Source organism: Myotis yumanensis, unplaced genomic scaffold (assembly GCF_028538775.1).
Source record: "Myotis yumanensis isolate MYYU_CA2020_CCGP unplaced genomic scaffold, mMyoYum1.0.hap1 SCAF_3, whole genome shotgun sequence".
NCBI classification, from domain to species: domain Eukaryota; kingdom Metazoa; phylum Chordata; class Mammalia; order Chiroptera; family Vespertilionidae; genus Myotis; species Myotis yumanensis.
In genome coordinates this window covers 195,562,302-195,579,370 of record NW_027223754.1, presented here as the reverse complement: position 1 = coordinate 195,579,370, position 17,069 = coordinate 195,562,302, and the positions used below count along the sequence as shown (strand labels likewise).

The following is a 17,069-nucleotide window of genomic DNA, read 5'->3' as shown; positions in this document are numbered from 1 at the left end:
GCACACTCACACACACACATACACCCACTCACCCCACTTCCAACTTCTAAGAATAGCGTGCAGCAATAAAGGGCTCCAGCTCCGGCTCGGAACTGGCCAGCTCCCGGGGGAGGTTCCTTGTGGTTTGGGTTGGGAAGTCTGTCTCCCCTGGCACCGCAGGCTGCAGCGGGAACCCGCCTCCACACCCCCTGGCGTGAAATCGCCGATGATGACAGGCGCCTGGCGGGACTCGCGGCCCAGGGGGCTCAGGATGAACGTTAGCAGCATTTTTTTACCCTCACTGAACCCTCCCGACTCTCTTTCAACATCCAAGGGTATTTTTATTAAAGGCCTCTGGAGTGTTAATAAATAAAACCGAAAACTGCTCCCCCAGTACGTCCTCCTCTGCTTTCCCTGCCAGGCAGGGAGCTGCCAGCAGCCAGCTTCCAGTTTGGAGTGGCCACCTGCCACCTGGCAGATGGCTGGGGAAGTCAGAGCCACAGGTGATCGGGGAGTGTGCTCTCATCCCCTCGGCTTTGCCACTGATTTTCTCGAAAATCACCTTCCACCTGGGTCCTCACTCACTCAAAGAGGGGCAGGCGGGCAGGATGGTTGGTTCGGTGCTGCCAGCCATGACATTCTAAGATGACAGACTTCCTTCTGTGCCACGGAGCAGCATGTCTGCTCATCCCCAGGCTCACTCACCTGCCTCCTCCGCCTTCACTGGGCACCGCAGGCCCCAGGCTGCAGAGACGCTGGGCATGATAAGAAAGAAGGGCGCCGGTCAGTGAGCGCAGGCACCAGCGGGAGGAGTGGAGCAGAGAGGAGTGCGTGGATGAGCTGGGTGGCCAGGCAGGAGAGGCAGAGGGAGCGGTCAGGCAAGGATGAGGTCCCAGTAGATGCGAGTGAGGGTTGCAGGGCAGGTGGGACCCAGATGGTGCAGGGAGTTTGGAGTCTTTCCCAGAGGCCACCGGGAGCTACGCTCCGATCTGGTTTTCTTTAGGAAACGTCATCTGGACACATGGAAGTCTGGGGTGTTCGGAGGCCCCCAGAAGCATCGCCTCCTGTTTTCAGCTGGCTCTGAGAGTGCTGCCAGGAGGTGTTCTCCTGTCACTTTGAACACCATACACTGGGGGGCTGGCCTCCTCTCTCTGCCTGCCCTGGGGTAATAATCAGCACTATTGGGAATACGGGGTTCAGGTTTGGGCCCATGGCTCTCTACCTATGTGATCCTCCAGCTTCATAATCCCGAGCGTGGACTCGGGGGTCAAGACTCCTAGGTGGGAAGCTCTGCCGCTTACCAGCTACTTCGTCTTGGATCGGTTACTTAGCTTCTCTGAGACTCAGTATTCCCACCTCTAAAATGGGCCCATTACCAACCATGATGACAGGCATGTGAGCTCCCCTCCTTACGTCACAGCCCTGGGGCAGGAACTGAGATAACTGTGTCTGGAGCCCAGGCAGGCGGCGGGGAGCAGCCCCTGGGCCAGTGGGCAGACGGTGGGTGGTGGGTGGTAGGATGTGAAGGTTAGTGCTGTCAGTGTGTTGACACAACCACTAAAACGTCCTGTAGCAAGAAGCCCAGAAAGAAGCAGGAACGCTCGTGCCAGCACGCCCGTGTGGGCTTGGGCCGCAGCCTGACGTCACTGGAGTTGGCCAGGCTGCCCGAGCGCTGGCATCTGAGCGCTGAGCACGGCAGCCTTATCAACCGTGTGGAAGGTACTCCCAAGGCTCGGGGTGTTTCTTAGCAACTGCCTATTTGGGGGGAACACTGAGAGCCACAGGGAGGCTGGCTTGGAAGCCTGTGCAAGGCAGGCAGCATCCTCCACCAACGTGCCGGGCCCCCTGCAGCCCCGTCCCTCGGGCCTGCTGCTCTCCCCCAGGCCATGTGATGAGACCGGAAGACCTCCACGTGGCCGCCAGCTCCCCGACAGGTCTCCAGGCAGCTCCCAGGGCCAAAGGCTTGCGGAGAGGCCCTGGTTCTCTCCTCGGCCCCCAGGCGGAGCCCAGTTGCCATCTGTTGTGCTTCAGACCATCTGAGCTGCTGACAGGACACGGGGGGCAGCGGGGAGAAGACACCCAGCAAAACACAGCCGGCACCCCACATGTACACCCAGGGCCGGGCACACACAAGGCATCCTGAATGGAGTCCAGAAGAGATGGGTCTCCTTTGCAAACAACACAGGTGTTCTAGAACGTTCCAGGATACAAACGCTTGCTGGATTTGGGTTCTTTCTCCACTCTGGCAGCCAATACATCATTCTGTCTTTGCAAAATTTATTTTGGGGAATTAAAAAGTTCTGCCCGGGTCCTGCTTCCTGGCACAGGCGGTCACTATCAGGTATGTGATATTCATGCGAACATCCTCCTGTCGCGACTGCACACCCAGTTTTAAATGAATTATCCAATTCGGCTAAGAAGGGGATGCGTTCCACTTCCAGGAATATGCTGCCAGTGGCTCTGTCTTGATTGCTCTCCCCCTAAACCCTTTCCAATTAAAACCAAGACTGTTGCGTACAGTGTGAGAAGGAGCGGGGATGTTGCTGTGGAGACGGGAGGATTTCTCATCATATCAACATTTCGATCTCCTGATGGGAGGGGAGCTGGCAACACTTGCCACCTCCCGCTGGGATGAGTGTTCGCTGCCAACAAGAAGGACAAAAGCTCTGTTGGACGTTGGACCGAAAAAGGATGAGGGATGGTGTAAGCTTCCAGGTCTCCTTCTGCAGCAACCCGAGAGTCCTGGCTTCAGCTTCTATGAGCACAAGACAGTAGCTGGGCATATGCAAGAGGCAGGCAGACTCCCCGTTTTCCTTCTCTGCCCCCCCCCCCCCAGGCAGTGCTAGAGAGGGGCTTGCAGGCCCTGATACTGAGTGGCACCAACTCAGCCAGCAGACAGAGATCCATTTGTGGGAACTGGCCAGAAAGATCAGGGACACGATCGATGCCGAGAAGAGTAAGAGGAGGCAAAGATTTTTGTTTCTAAAATGCAGATCTGGTCATGGCATTCCCTTGCTTAAAGCCCTTCATTAGCTCTCCGTTGCCCTCGCCATAAAGTTCCAACTCTTTGGCATGAGGCACCCCATGCTCCATTTCCCACCCACTCTTCCACACCCCTCTCTCCCTCGTTCCCTAAATATATCCTCCGTGCCTGATAAGTCAAAAGCCTCCCTGCCTTAGCACATGCTGTTCCCTGGCCTGGTAGGTCCTTTCCCAACTTTTGTCAGCCTGGTATAGTCACCCTCATTCCTCCAGATCTGGTTCCTGAGCTCCTGGTGGCCTTCTCTCCGCCTCCCCATCTCTCCTGGAAGATGCTGGAATCAGGACCCTGCTAGCATCTGCTACCTCGTGCTCTATTATATAGTTGGTTGGCATGTCTGCCTCCCGGCCAGGAGCTGAGCCGCTCAAGGGGAGTGGGTATGTTTTAGAAGGAATGGCTGAACGGTGGAGGAGAAGGCAGAGGTGAAGGAAAGGGGCCATGCCAGCTGGAGAAGGGTGTGTAACTAAAACCACCCAGAGCTCATCTGGAAGCCAATGAATGCCTTGCACCCAGCAGTTCCTCGTGCCCCTCCGACCTGGGCCGCGAGGCATGTGGGCAGCCAACGGGGCCAGTTCCAGGTGTGCTGTGGGCACCGACCCCTCTCCTCTCCACCCGAGCACCCCCGGATGAGAGACTGAAACACCCAGTTCGTCAATGTGGTTAAGGAGCGAAAAAGGGTTGTTAACATGTTCATAAATAAAACCTCTGAAAGAGATCAATATCGGGTTATAGAAGTACCTTCTGGAAGAGTCAGTTTAAACTTCAGGAAAAAAATAAACCCCTTAACCCCAAATTCAACCGGTCAGAACCACAACGAACAAACCCACCTCGGAGGGCGCGAGGCTGAGACGGCTGCCTGGGAAGGAGGAACGGGAATGCTCAGGCACAAACTACATGTCCCATTGGGTCTCTACCAGCTCGGGCGTCTGCCCCTCGTGGACTCAGACACAGGCGTCCTCCCATTAACCTGCATGTTTCCAAGCTAAACAGGGGCCTTCAGTCCACGCCCGGGCATAAAGGGGCATCCAGGGCTGGGCAGCACTCCTCTGCTGCAATTTATTTGGGTTTGCCCAGCAGCCTCTTCAAAAACGAAGTGGGGGAAGCAGTCCTTGGCGGTGCTCGGCTGCAAACCCCAGGCCCTCCAGCCTTCCCTGTGCCCGGGAAATGAGCAAGCCACAGGCACACAGGCTGGGTGGGGAACCTCAGAGGCCAGTGCCAGGTCTCCGCCACCGATAACCCGGGCTGCAGCCACCAGGCTCAGCTCTGCTTCCCATCTAAGTCCTTTACCGCTGAGATCCTAGAGTCTGAATCCCTCCCAGGCAGGTCTCGGTGTCTTCACCTGTTTCCTCCCTGGGGGCCCAGCACGGTGCCTGGCACATGGTAGGCACACTGGGACGTGCCTGTAACAGAATCTAGTTCTGTCCCTGCTGCTGAATCTAGCGGCTGCCTCTGTCATGGGGAGAAGTTTTCCCCAAGGATTTGCTGGATCAAGCCATCATCTCCAAGGCTCCCCCTCTGAGTGTACTCCTGAAAAGCTAAACGAAAACCTGGCAGTATGTGAACTAGAGGTATGTGCTATGGGTAGAAGGATGTCCCCCAAGAAAGAAATGGGGAAGTCCTAACTCCCATACCTGTGACTGTGACTTTTTTTGGAAGGAGGGTCTTTGCTGATGCAACCAATTTAAGATGAGGTCATGAGGATAGGCCCTAGTCCAGTGATGGCGAACCTTTTTCAGCTCGGCGTGCCAGCATTTTGAAAAACCCTAACTTAACTCTGGTGCCGTGTCACATATAGAAATTTTTTGATATTTGCAACCATAGTAAAACAACGACTTATATTTTTGATATTTATTTTATATATTTAAATGCCATTTAACAAAGAAAAATCAACCAAAAAAATGAGTTCGCCTGTCATAGGTTCGCCATCACTGCCCTAGTCCAACAGACCTGGTGTCCTTATAGGAGGAAAATTTGAAGAGAGAGACACACAGAAGAATGCCATGTGAGGACAGAGGCGGAGACTAGAGCGATGCAGCTACTGGCCAAGCTAGACCACCAGGAGCCAGGGGGAGGCAAGGAGGGGTTCTACCCAGAGTCTCAGAGCATGGCCCTGCCGAGACCTGGATTTCAGGCTTCTGGCCTCCAGGACTGAGACAAGAAATATCTGTTGTTGCAAGCCACACACTTTGTGGTCACTTGTTACAGCAGCCCTCGGAAATTAATATTGTACAATGCATGTGTTTAACTGTAACGCTTACTTAACGTCAACATTTATCTGAGTGATTTGTGTTTGGGTAGTGTCCACCGCATTATGTGGTCCACTGGCTCATTCATTTAACGTGAACTGAGCAACTAATGCATGCGAGAGGCTGCGCAGGGTCCCAGAGCCGCAAAAGTGGGTGAGCCAGGAGACCACGTGAGGACAGCTTTGGGAGGGAGCCGGCTATATACACAGCCATGTGAAGGCCATGCAGCACGTTAATAAGCACAGATAACAGAAATGAGGAGCAGTTATTGTGTGCCACCAAGTGCCTGGCAGTGCTGAGCGCCTCTCGTCACATTTAATCCTACACAAACCGACGAGGGAAGGTGCTGTTAGGATGCCCGCTTTCCGATGGGTGAACTTCGGCTCAGAGACCTGGGGACAGCGGGACTCCAGCCTGGACCGTGCCGGCCACTCGGAAGAGATGGAGACTCGCTCCTACTGGGGTGTGCAGAACAGTGCGTGCTTTGGTTCAGAGGGGCGAGGAAGAGTCACTGAAGTAGGAAAACATCTTCGTAGTTGAATTTTCAGAACAGCCAACATAGACAAAAATAGGCCACTGGGCCCGGCCAGTGTGACTCAGCAATTAAGCATCGACCCAGGAACCAAGAGGTCGCCAGTTCAATTCCAGGTCAGGGCACATGCCTGGGTTGAGGGCTCGATCCCCAGTGGGGGACGTGCAGGAGTAGCCGATCAATGATGTTCCTCTCTCATTGATGTTTCTCTCTCTCTCTCCCATCCTCGCTCTCTAAAAAATCAATAAAAAATAAATATATATTTTTTAAAAAATAGGCTATTGGGTAAAGAACCTGTGGCCATCCCTCTTCAGTCATTAACAAGCACAACCCAGCGCTCCTGATGGCTCACAGGGACGTGAGCTGTCCTCTCTGTGTGGCCCGTGCCGGAAGGCAGGACAAAGGTCCCCATTTCCTCCCTTGCACCTGCCTGAGCTTTTCCGATGAGCGATAAGGAACAGAGCATCTCTGTCATTACTCTGGTTCATCTTTGTGGCACCTGATGTGTCTGGGGCACTGTTCTCAGCTAATGTGTGAACTCAGCTAATCCCCAGCACAAGCCCACGGTGCAGACTCTATTACACCCATTTCACCAAAAAGGAAGCTGAGACCCAGCGAGATTAGGCGAAGCACCTAGTCAGAGCTGGATTCAAACCCAGACACTCCAGCCCAGAGTTCACCCTGTAACAGCCTTGCTGGAGGAGGGTGGGGCGGTTTTTGGAGGAACGATGATTCAAGTGCCTCAGCCCAGCCGGACACTATCAGCCCATCCGTTACCCTCCTCCGATGCCTTCGGCCAAGTTCTGCCCCTATTTTCCACTCGTTTTCTCTACCCATCTCTAGTATCCCGGAATGAGCTAAAAATATAACGTATACCATATAAAAATCATGGCACGCTCATGCTCGTCTACTGTGGCAGGAAAACTTCCCTATTAGGACAAACCCAGGGATGTGCAATTTCAGCCAAGAATTTCAGTGAAGAGATGGTGGCTCGCAAATGACAGAAAAAAACAACAGGAAGGAAGAACACAGCCGTCAAGGTAGGAAGTTACCTAATTTACAACCAGTGCAGAGCAGGTTTGGAGTAAGTGTCAGGGGAGGGGGAGGGGGAAGGGGAGGGGGAGGGGAAAGTGGGGGAGGGGGAGGACGGGGAGGGGAAGGGGGAAGTGGGGGAGGGGGAGGGGGAGGGGGCGGGGGGACGGGGAGGGGGAGGGGGAAGTGGGGGAGGGGGGGAGGGCAGTAAATGGCAAACAAGGCCATGGAGTGTTGGGAGACTGAAACGTGTGTGGTGCAGAGTGGGACACACCAGGTGGCCAGGGGCCTCACATTCAGAAAGACCCTCCTCAAGTCCATCTCTTAGGGAAGAGCCTGGGCCATTTAAGATCGTCATTTTTGTGGGTCAAAAATGGCCAGATGTTGGCAATTTCGTATGGTTCCATTTACACACAGAGTAACTCTGGCAAAACTGAAAGAGGTATTCACCTCAAACGTAAAATGCAGGGTACTTTTTGTAACCTTCTTTTGCCATTTCCCCTCCTCCTCCTCCTCCTCCTCTTCTCTCCTCCTCCCCCACTCAGCCTGTCCTCTCTCCTCCTTCATCCTCCTCCCCCTCCTCCCTCTTCATCTCACGTTAAACTACGTCAGGAGTCTAACCATCACTCTTACTCGTCACTTGAGAACATTTCAGGAGGAAGATGAAAACAGCCGTGTGTACATATGTGTACACTGTGGAGACACATTCTTGTACTGTGTACCCGCAACGTGCACACAGGTCCATGGCTGGACGCAGGGCACCTTCTCCAGGGCCAAGCCTGCGACACACAGGACGAGAGCTGCCCCTGCGCTCACTGTCAGCACCAGCTGCTGCTCAGAGGTCACCGGGCCAGACCTCCAGCTCAGCCCCAGCAGGACAGGAAAGGGGCGACTTCAGGGAGCAGGCCTCTCTGGCCACTGGGATCCCCAGCCTGGGTGCAGCCTGACACCCCGTGTGCAATGGATTTTTCAGTGCTGAAGTGCTTGATAATCAACAAAGAATGTCTAAGGTTGCAATACACTTTGCGCTGCCTGACGGCCCACCTGGAACTCAGGTGATTCTGAGTAAAAAAGGAAGGAAAGGCCCAGAAGGCGGGGTGTGGGCCTTTGGCCTGGAACGTGGGCATCCCGGCTCCCCGGCTTCCTGGCTGCAGGACCCTGGGCAGGTTTCTCACCAAAGCCCCGCATCCTCACCTGAGAAAGGAGACGATGCCAGAGGGGCTGTCTTGGAGGGGTTGTAGTTTTAGGGTAGGGAGCCCTCAGCCCAGTGCCGGTGACTGCGGCCTCTGAAATGGCTTTCCTTAGAGATTAAAAACATCTGCTCGGGGGAGACCAGGTGTGGTCTCAGCAGCAATAGCTTTGCCCGTCTCTTCGTGTCATTTCCAGCCCACGATCTCCCTTCCTGCTGACGACCCGGGGTCCTTAGCCCCAGTGTTCAGAGGCGAAACGGAGGCCCAGACGTGGAGGCAGGGCTCCCTTCCTTTGACACCTTATCTTAAAACAATGATTTCTTTTTAAAGCCTCAGGCTTTCGGGCACCCTGCCAGCCGGCGAGACGACTGTTTTCCTTCAGAGGGTCCCAATTCCCATCGTGCAACTTAGGACCTGGGTAAAAACGCCAAACAATAGACCGTCTGCCCGGCTTGCAGGCAGCGAGCGCCATTTGCAAGACGTGCTTTCACATCTTAGTGGGACCCTGCATTGAGCCGGGACTAATTAGCTGCCACACTACAGGAAAGCACCTTGAACATTTCAATGCCATAATCATGTGCCATTGCGATCGCACGAAGGAACCTTTATAATTAACGATGCCTCCACTTCCTGAAACGTGTAATCCTTCTGTCCTGAATTCCAAAGAGGCTGGCAGGAGGAATCGTTAAATATAGATCGGGAACTAATACTTAAATCAGTTTTTAATTCACCTTTCGATATGAGCAGTAAAACCAGAACAGAAGCTCTCCTTCATTAAGACCAAGTCTTTCTGTCAATGAGGCTACATGGTCAGCAACAACAGAGCCACACAGAAATGGTCAACAATTCCAGGCCTGAAGTGATTGCCACTAAAGAGCAATGGTTGTGTTTTTTATTTTTTTTTGGCCTAGTAGGCACATTAACTGCTTTTTCCAGAAATGATCAAAATGCACAACTGTCCTGGCTCTGGCAACGATGCTGTGACTTAAAAAGGAACGTGGTTTGTCTTTGGATTAGGGAAGTTTCGAACTCCATGTACTGAGCACTGTTTTAGGCAAGCATGTCAAACTCGCGGGCAGTGGGCCGCAGGACTCCTGTAAATAAATGAGGTTTGCGGCCCACTGGCCGCGAGTTTGACATGCTTGGTTTTAAGTAACACTGACCACATGACACTTGCTGCGTCTTCACAGGGATCCTGAGCCAGGACTGGTAGGATCCTGGTTTATCAATGAGGACCCAGAGGCACTGAACAAAACGCCCAAGCTACCATCCCCCAAGCTACCATCCCCCAGGAAAGGCCCAGGTGCGGGAACTACAAACCAGTTGAGATCAACAGACTCTCTAGATTTTAACATTCATCCTGTCACCCCAGCAGCCGTGAGGGAAGCCCCACAACCTACCCACATCTAATTTCTGTTGCTCACAGAGGCCTGCAGCTACGACAGGTGAAAATGCAGAAGGCCTAGAATTGGACCTGCAGTCATACCCAAAGGGCTTCTGGGGGGAAAAAAAATCTCCATAGCCGTTTTTCTCAAAAAAAACACCCAAAACAACCAAAACTGCATACATTGCCTCTATTTGATTTTCTAACTTGCTTCACAGTACACGGTTATGTGCTTTCAACCATGGACTATGGAGGCCCCCCACCCCCCCACCCCCCACCCCACTCCAGCACCCCACCACAGCCTCCAGTCCGGCAAGGGCCTACCTTGTCATAATAGTAGCGCAGGGCTCTGCTCAGCTTGTCGTAGTTCATGTTCGTCTTGTTTTTGCGGAGTCCCCACAGCTTGGCCACTTCTTCTGCTTTGAGGAGCTTGAACTCACCATCGTTGGAGGTCCAGCAGATCAGATGCTCATGTTTCTGGTCCAGCAGCAACTGCAACAGGAACTGCCACAGCGTGATTGCACTCTCCATACCTGGGGAGGGAGGGGCGGGTCAGAGCCGTGCACACAGCAAGTCTGGGGGGCGGGGGGTGCCGGTGAACACTCAGTGCCCCCTCTCCCCTCCCCGGGAACCCAATACCCTCGCGTTCATGTCCATCCCACCAGGCCACTCGGAATCGGGTGCCTCGGGCTGCATTTTGGAAACAGCTACGATTCAGAAATACAGGGCAGCCCTGTGGTCCTCGTATTCACAACACACATCCCCACAGGTGACAGGGTTGCGTTAGAAATAAAGTGAAAAATGATGAACGAACTGCCCACCTGTAGCCTTAGACCCCATTCAAACGATTCTCCACTTAACACTAGTGTCTGCGTCCACCCATCCTATCAACTCCTTTGCTGGTCGGTCTCTAGTCCGCTCATTGCTATGAATGCCGGACCCCTTGATACGTGCATCTGCGTGGGGGCCTGGGATCATGAGGTTGGGGGATATCAGTCGGGGTGACTATAGGCTGAGCTTTGCGAGGAAGGGTCTTTGTGGGCTCACTCTGTACTCCCAGCACTCTGCCAACCCAGCACTCTGCCCGGATGCAGCATGTGCCAGCCGGCAGATGTCTGCCACTGGAAGAGGCTCCCGCACTTTCCCAGGCATTCGTCAGCTTGAAGATCAAACCCCAGCATCACTCATGCGGAGGCGGGAACAGCATTTTTTCTCCGCCATGAGAGGAAAACCTAGAAAATGTTATCTTTTCCCTTCGACTCGGGTGTGGACTTTGTGAGTGCTGTTCCTTCTGCCTAAAATGCTGTTCCCTGGCTTGGGAGGCTGATGAATGCCTACTCACTCACTGGGTACCCGTTCAAATAGGTTCAAAGAAGAACCTAGGGCAGTGATGGTGAACCTATGACACGCGTGTCAGAGGTGACACGCGAACTCACTTTTTTGGTTGATTTTTCTTTGTTAAATGGCATTTAAATATGTAAAATAAACATCAAAAATATAAATCTTTGTTTTACTATGGTTGCAAATATCAAAAAATTTCTATATGTGACACGGCACCAGAGTTAAGTTAGGGTTTTTCAAAATGCTGACACGCCGAGCTCAAAAGGTTCGCCATCACTGAAATAGTGCCTTCTCGAGGACATTTCCCCCCCACTCCCTCGGTGGTTCCCCAACTTCAGGCGTTTGAGGACTTTCGTGGCAACGGGTACTGATTCTAAACCCAATAATAACAGCAACAATAACCATGACAATAATCCACTTCTCTTATCGACACTCATCAAACTAGGAAAGAAGAGGTGGTTGGGCTGCACTCACACCCTTCACCTCAGATGAGCTGCGGTGACTGGACACAGGCCGTGCGCTGGGTTCCCATGTGGGCGGGATGGGGTGGCAGTCGGTGCTGGGCCGAGGAGGCCAGGGACTAACAGGGGGTGGGAAATGAGCTTCGGGTAGGAAGAGAGGCTTTATGGGCAAGCTGAGAGCTGGGGACAAAGCCAGCAAGAACTGAGACAGCCACGAGGGGACAGTGACGTCCTAGGAGGCGTGACTGGACCCCGGGAACAGTGAGGGTTCCCGCCCCTGGGAGGCCTGGGAGCCAGAATCTTTGCTTCGGGAGAGTTATCTGTCCCCACACTGTGGCCATCTCCACAACTCCTCTCATGCAACCCTCTTAAAGGGGCAGCTTTCAGGCTGGCAACTTGATTTTCTCCCTTTCCACGTGGTCAGGGATGTGAAAACACCTAGCCATCCAACAAGGAGTCATTTCCTCATTGCCTTTCACATGTTTAGCCAAAAGGAACACATTTTATTGTTTCTCTGAGCAACCTGGGTTTCTCAGTTAAAGGAAAGCAGATGAGGAGTGTTCTCAAATACCCACACGGCATTCTATGTATGGCCCTTTAAAGGGGAATCAACCCTCCGCACAATGGCCACTCCGTCTGCGAGACTGCGAATCATTGTCTTATTGGATCAAAACCCCCGTTGCCTCTCACGAGTCTTATAAGCACAACTGCTGTGATACGCAGCAGCTCATGGGCTCCAGCTCCTGACAAGAACCACCCTCCGGTTATCAGAGGACTAGAGGCCCAGCGCGCGAAATCTCACAAGACCCATCAATGCACCTCCTGGTGACCGGTCGTTTGGCCACTGGCCTTTTATAATGTAGATGAGCCACAGGCATTCTTCTCATCATTGGCACTAAGAATTGCTAGCAGCTGTCTCAAATTCTTTGGTGTGTTTTTAGCTAAGTACTTCAGAAAGTCACTTTTAAAATATCTTTGAAACTTGAAGGGGATGCTCAGAGGAACCTGCTCCAAGGGTCAGAAGGCTGCCAGGAGGTTTGGAGGTGAGGGTGCAAGGGACCAGGGGAAAGTGGTTGGCCCCCTGCCCTTCCCCACCTGCAATGGACGTGAACCACTGTGTTCCAGATGGGACGGGAGGACCATGGAAACGCCTCCATGCATTTTACACTCGGTGCTCCTCCCACGCAGGCCTCCTCAGAGCTCCTTGAGCTTCCTGGAATCCCTTCCCATGGCGTTGCCACGGTGTGCATGGCAGCTATGGAGAAGGCTGGGTAAATGCCCTCAAGCCTTCCCTCCTTTCCCTGTTCACATAATCGTGCAACAGTGCCCTACACAGGATGGGGTACTTTTTCCCCATCCCACTGAAATTTGGGCTTGGCCAAGTGCTTTGATGTGGCCAATGGAATGGCGGTAGAAGCTACAACGTGATGATTCTGAGCCGAGTTTGCAGGGGCTTCACACGTTCGTGCTTTTCCTCCTGTGCTCCTATCACCACTGTGAAGCTGCTGCTCCAAAAGGTGGCACATGGGCCCAACCTGAGCTCAACCCAAAGCCCGGAGCCAAGTCTCAGGTCCCACAGTCTGAAGTAGCATCCCTGAAGCCAACCCAGGAGAAAAAGAAATGCTGTTGTAAGCCAGCAAGTCTAGGGGCAGTTTGTTACACGGCACCTTTGCAGCAAAAGCTGACTATTACAATGCCCGGTGTCTTTGCTTTAAAAACTCTCTCTTTGCTGGGGTGCAATGTCTTTACACTATAGTGCCTACATTTACAATCACCAGCACTTTACAAAAAGTATTCTACGAGGTGCAGAGGATTGGCTGGCCATGTCTTTACTCAAAGGGCTCCGTTGGGCTCAGTATGACCACATGCACAACGGCCGTGGCCTAAGACAAGCAAGTGGTAGAGATGGGGACCTCCAGATCAGGGCCCCCCCCCCCAGATTTCTGGAATGCAGGAACTGGGCCGAGGGGAGGCATGGAGCTGTGAACCAAGAACCACAGAGCTGCCCGCAAACTCTCACACGCCAGCAGAGCTTGGTTGGTGGCTGGGCGGGCTGTGGACCGTTCCCTTCCCTCCCCCTGGGTTCTCCCACACCGAGGTGTCACAGCCGGGCCACCACTGAGGGCTGGAAGGTTACTCAGAAGAGTTAAATGTGAGTAACACGGTTCCACCGGAAGTGACTAAGGCATCAAGCCATTCCTGCCTAAGGCTGAGGCTCATTCTCTGCTTTCCCTGCTCTCTCCAGCCACCCTTCTGCCCTGGTTGGTCCACCAGTTTCGAGGACTGCACAGCACACAAATCTTCACTGTTGAAAATCCCCGTCACACATGACTCAGAGATGAGTCTCAGAAATATTTCCCAGTGAGCTAATAATCACATCTAGAAACATCTGTCACTCCCTTCAACACTTGGCAGAAGTAATCCTGGGATAGAGTGGGCCCCAAAGACAGCTGTGGACCCTCCCACACCCTCTGGCCAGAGCCCTAGGGGGGATTAAAATGTGAGAGTGTATGTTGGGGGGGGGGGAGCAGGGGCGGGGCGGGGGGGGGGCAGCAGGGCAGGGCCATCAGCTGACATCACCGCTGTGCTCTCCATGCAAGGGCACTCGCTGTGTTTCTTTGATTTTAATTCAAACCTTAACTCATTTTAATCGTGATTAAGTGTCATCATTTGCACAGTTGTTTTTACATACAATCACGCTTCACACTCTATCACACCCCTGCCAGCTACAAATTTTGTTCCCTCTGGGACACTGCAAAAGGAAGAATCTAACATCGTGACTGGGGAGCATGCTCTTCCAACAACCGCCAGCACAGAACATATTAGCAAATTATCCAAATGAAGCTCTCTCTCACCAGGAAAAAAAAAATCTAAGTGTTTGGTTTTTTTATTTTTTTCCAGATTAATTCTTCAATGAAGCCCGGTGTCTTAACATGCAGGTATTATGAGGAATATGAGTAACTCAGACAGTATACTCTGGCTCCTATTAAATAAAAAGTTGGAAAAAGTGTTGATACTTGAGATTTAGGCTGTGTGCATTATTATGCAAACAGAGGCCGGCTTTAAGTTAAAATGTTTCATCAGCCGCCTCATTTAGCTCATTTGGAAAACTCTCCACTGAAAATACACAGAACACATGAGCCCTGGCCGGTGTGGCTCAGTGGTTGGGCATCATCCCATACACCAAAAAGTTGCCGGTTCGATTTCCAGTCAGGGCACATGCCCAGGTTGTGGCTCTATGCCCAGTAGGGGGTGTGCAGGAGGCAGCCCGGGCCATTGATGTTTCACTCTCCCTCTCCCTTCCTCTCTCTCTCAAAACCAATAAAAATTTTCTTTAAAAAAAAATAAGTGAAAATACATCGAACACATGAACGAAATGCTATATAAATGCTTTAAAAACATTCCTCCAAAACAAATTTCTGCTCATTAGAAAATGCTTCTCCTTCCCCTCCCCCCAGTCCAGACCTTATTTTGAATGTATGGGATTCTATCGGGTATTGCAATGCCACTCAAAGCCAACCTCTGCACTCAGATATCTGAGAGGCTCAGTCCACTCGAAGGCGTCACCGCTCTGACAGGAAGAGGGGCCCCTTAGCACTTGACAGTCACTTCACCTCGGTCTGTGGCGTAGCCTGCAATGAATGGTCACCGTTTCTGAAACCCCAGAGCTAACCAAACAGGACAGTCACAGCAGCTGGCAGGCCCGCCTCCAGGCCTCTCCAGAGAACAAGGCTACCTCCTATTTGCCCCAACTGCTCTCCCTTTGTAATATATACCTTAGATCTTGCCGCAGTGGGTCTAGTTAGATCAGCTAAAACAGGCTGTCCAATTTGAATAACACACATACCTCCTGTTAAAGGCATGGGGGAAAAATTAACAGGTTTCCCCATGTTGACAAACGATTTTCATTAAAATTTTTATTATGTTCTCCCTTCGATATAGGCTCCTCAAGGTTTATAATTCTCATAGAACGGTAAAATGAATTGCACAGATAACACACATCCCCCGCTCCACTCAGATTAACAATTCATTTTACATAGGATAGATGATGTTTTGTGGAAACGCATCCAACACGCACCCAAAGGTTATGGCAAGGACTGAGCCAACGTAGGTATTTGTAAGTAAAATGTGTTTACACTACTATGCTCTCCAAAACTCCATTCTCCCCACTTCTTTTTTTTTTTTTTTTTTTTTTGAGTGTCCATTTTATGTCCAGACGCCGGGTATTTGGGACGTATCAGTGAACAAAAGAGATGAAGAACACTGTCCTCATGGAGCGCGCCTTCAGGGGGAGAAGACAGGCCATACATCAATAGCAAACGTGACTACTTAACAACACAGCAGGTTATTCTGAATGCATGAAATTCTACAGGGTATTGCAATTGCAAAATCAAACTCTGCACTTATATATCTACGAAGATCAGTCCACTTTAAGGTGTCACGGCTCTGACGGGAAAAGGAGCCCCTTAGAACTTGATACTGACTTCATGGGAAAATGCAGCCAGAGCCGGTGAAGGGGCTGGGAGCCTGGGATGCGCGAGCAGTCTTGGAAGGCCTCCTGGAGGAACTGAGAGTTGAGAAATTCCTTTGTTAAAAAATAATGTTCAGCCCGGCCAGTGTGTCTCAGAGGTTGATCATCCACCAGGAGGTCGCGGCTCCATTTCCAGTCAGGGGCACATGCCCAGGTTTTGGGCTCGATCCCAAGTAGGGGGCGTGCAGGAGGCAGCCAGTCAGTGCCTCTCTCTCATCATTGATGCTTCTTTCTCCCCTCTCCCTTCCTCTCTCTGAAGTCAATAAACAAATAATAATAATGAATTTCACACTGGGTAACATCCTGGCTCTCTGGCAGATACAAAAATGAAAACAGGTTAAAGATTTAATTTTACCCATTAATCAAGGAGGGAACCAGGCAGACGTTATCACAAGGCAGGGGTGGGAACAGCCGTGACAAATGCCAAGGAAGCAGCAGCAGCGTGGGGCCTGGAGCGCCACGGCCTGCAGTTTACGCACCGACAGCCTCCCCCTTGAGCCTGAAGAACAGAAGTGTCTCAGGGTGACTGTGCTCCCTCGAGGGGCCAGCAGGCGAGTTAGCTCTACCCCAGGACCACCTGCATCGCCCTGTCACCTGAACCTGCACCCTGAGGCTGATTCAGGGACCACCACTTTGCACAAGTCTAAGAGCCTTAGTGATTTTACATTTCTAACTTCAGGAGGTTTTTTTTGCACAAAGAGGGTTCCCCCAAATTGTTTTCAGCGTCAAGCCCACAACACCTGGACCTGCCGCTGGGGGCTGTGGGAGCCAATTCTCAGGCTGCCTCCTCTCTCCCTCTCTCCCTCCTAGAAGCTGCTTTCCTGGTCTTGGAAGCAGGCATTCTTCTGGTCTGCCACAAGGTGGCGCCAGACGTCTTAATGTGAGATGGGGCTGCCCGGAATCTTTATGCAAAGCATGAGGTTTTTTTGCTTCCATTCTTAGAAGTCAAATACCCACTAATTTGTTCTTCTTTCTATTGATGGCAACCTAACATTTCTCTTTGCATGCTCCTGAGTTCATTTTTAAAGTTACACTGAGGTGGGAGTTGAGGAAGTAGAATTATTATCTTTCATTTTCTGCGGCTTATGCATTGTAGGAACTAAAGAAATTAGCCGACTTAAAAAACATTAGTCAGAAATGAGAGAGGCCAAGGAAAGGAGAACTGTGTAAGAAGTAAATAAAGCAGGCGCTCAGTAAGTACCGGTCTTTTTTGCTTGTTAACACTTGCACATTAGAGAAATAAGGATGGATTTGAACACTTCATAGCAAAAATTCTCTTAAATTCAACTCCCCTGTCCAAGTCCTCTGTCTAGAGCAGCATCTACTGAGTGTT

The 17,069-nt window shown here is 51.8% G+C and overlaps 1 protein-coding gene across 2 annotated transcripts in view; it reads right to left on the bottom strand.

Annotated features, from left to right (window-relative positions):
* ELK3 (ETS transcription factor ELK3) overlaps positions 1-17,069 on the bottom strand; it is a 63,978-nt gene that overhangs the window by 28,092 nt on the left and 18,817 nt on the right. For both annotated transcript variants that reach the window (XM_070410859.1, XM_070410860.1), the window contains exon 2: positions 9,728-9,936. In XM_070410859.1, coding sequence (XP_070266960.1) covers positions 9,728-9,934 — 207 coding nt within the window. In that variant the 5' untranslated portion in view covers positions 9,935-9,936. The remainder of the gene's footprint in view (positions 1-9,727; positions 9,937-17,069) is intronic.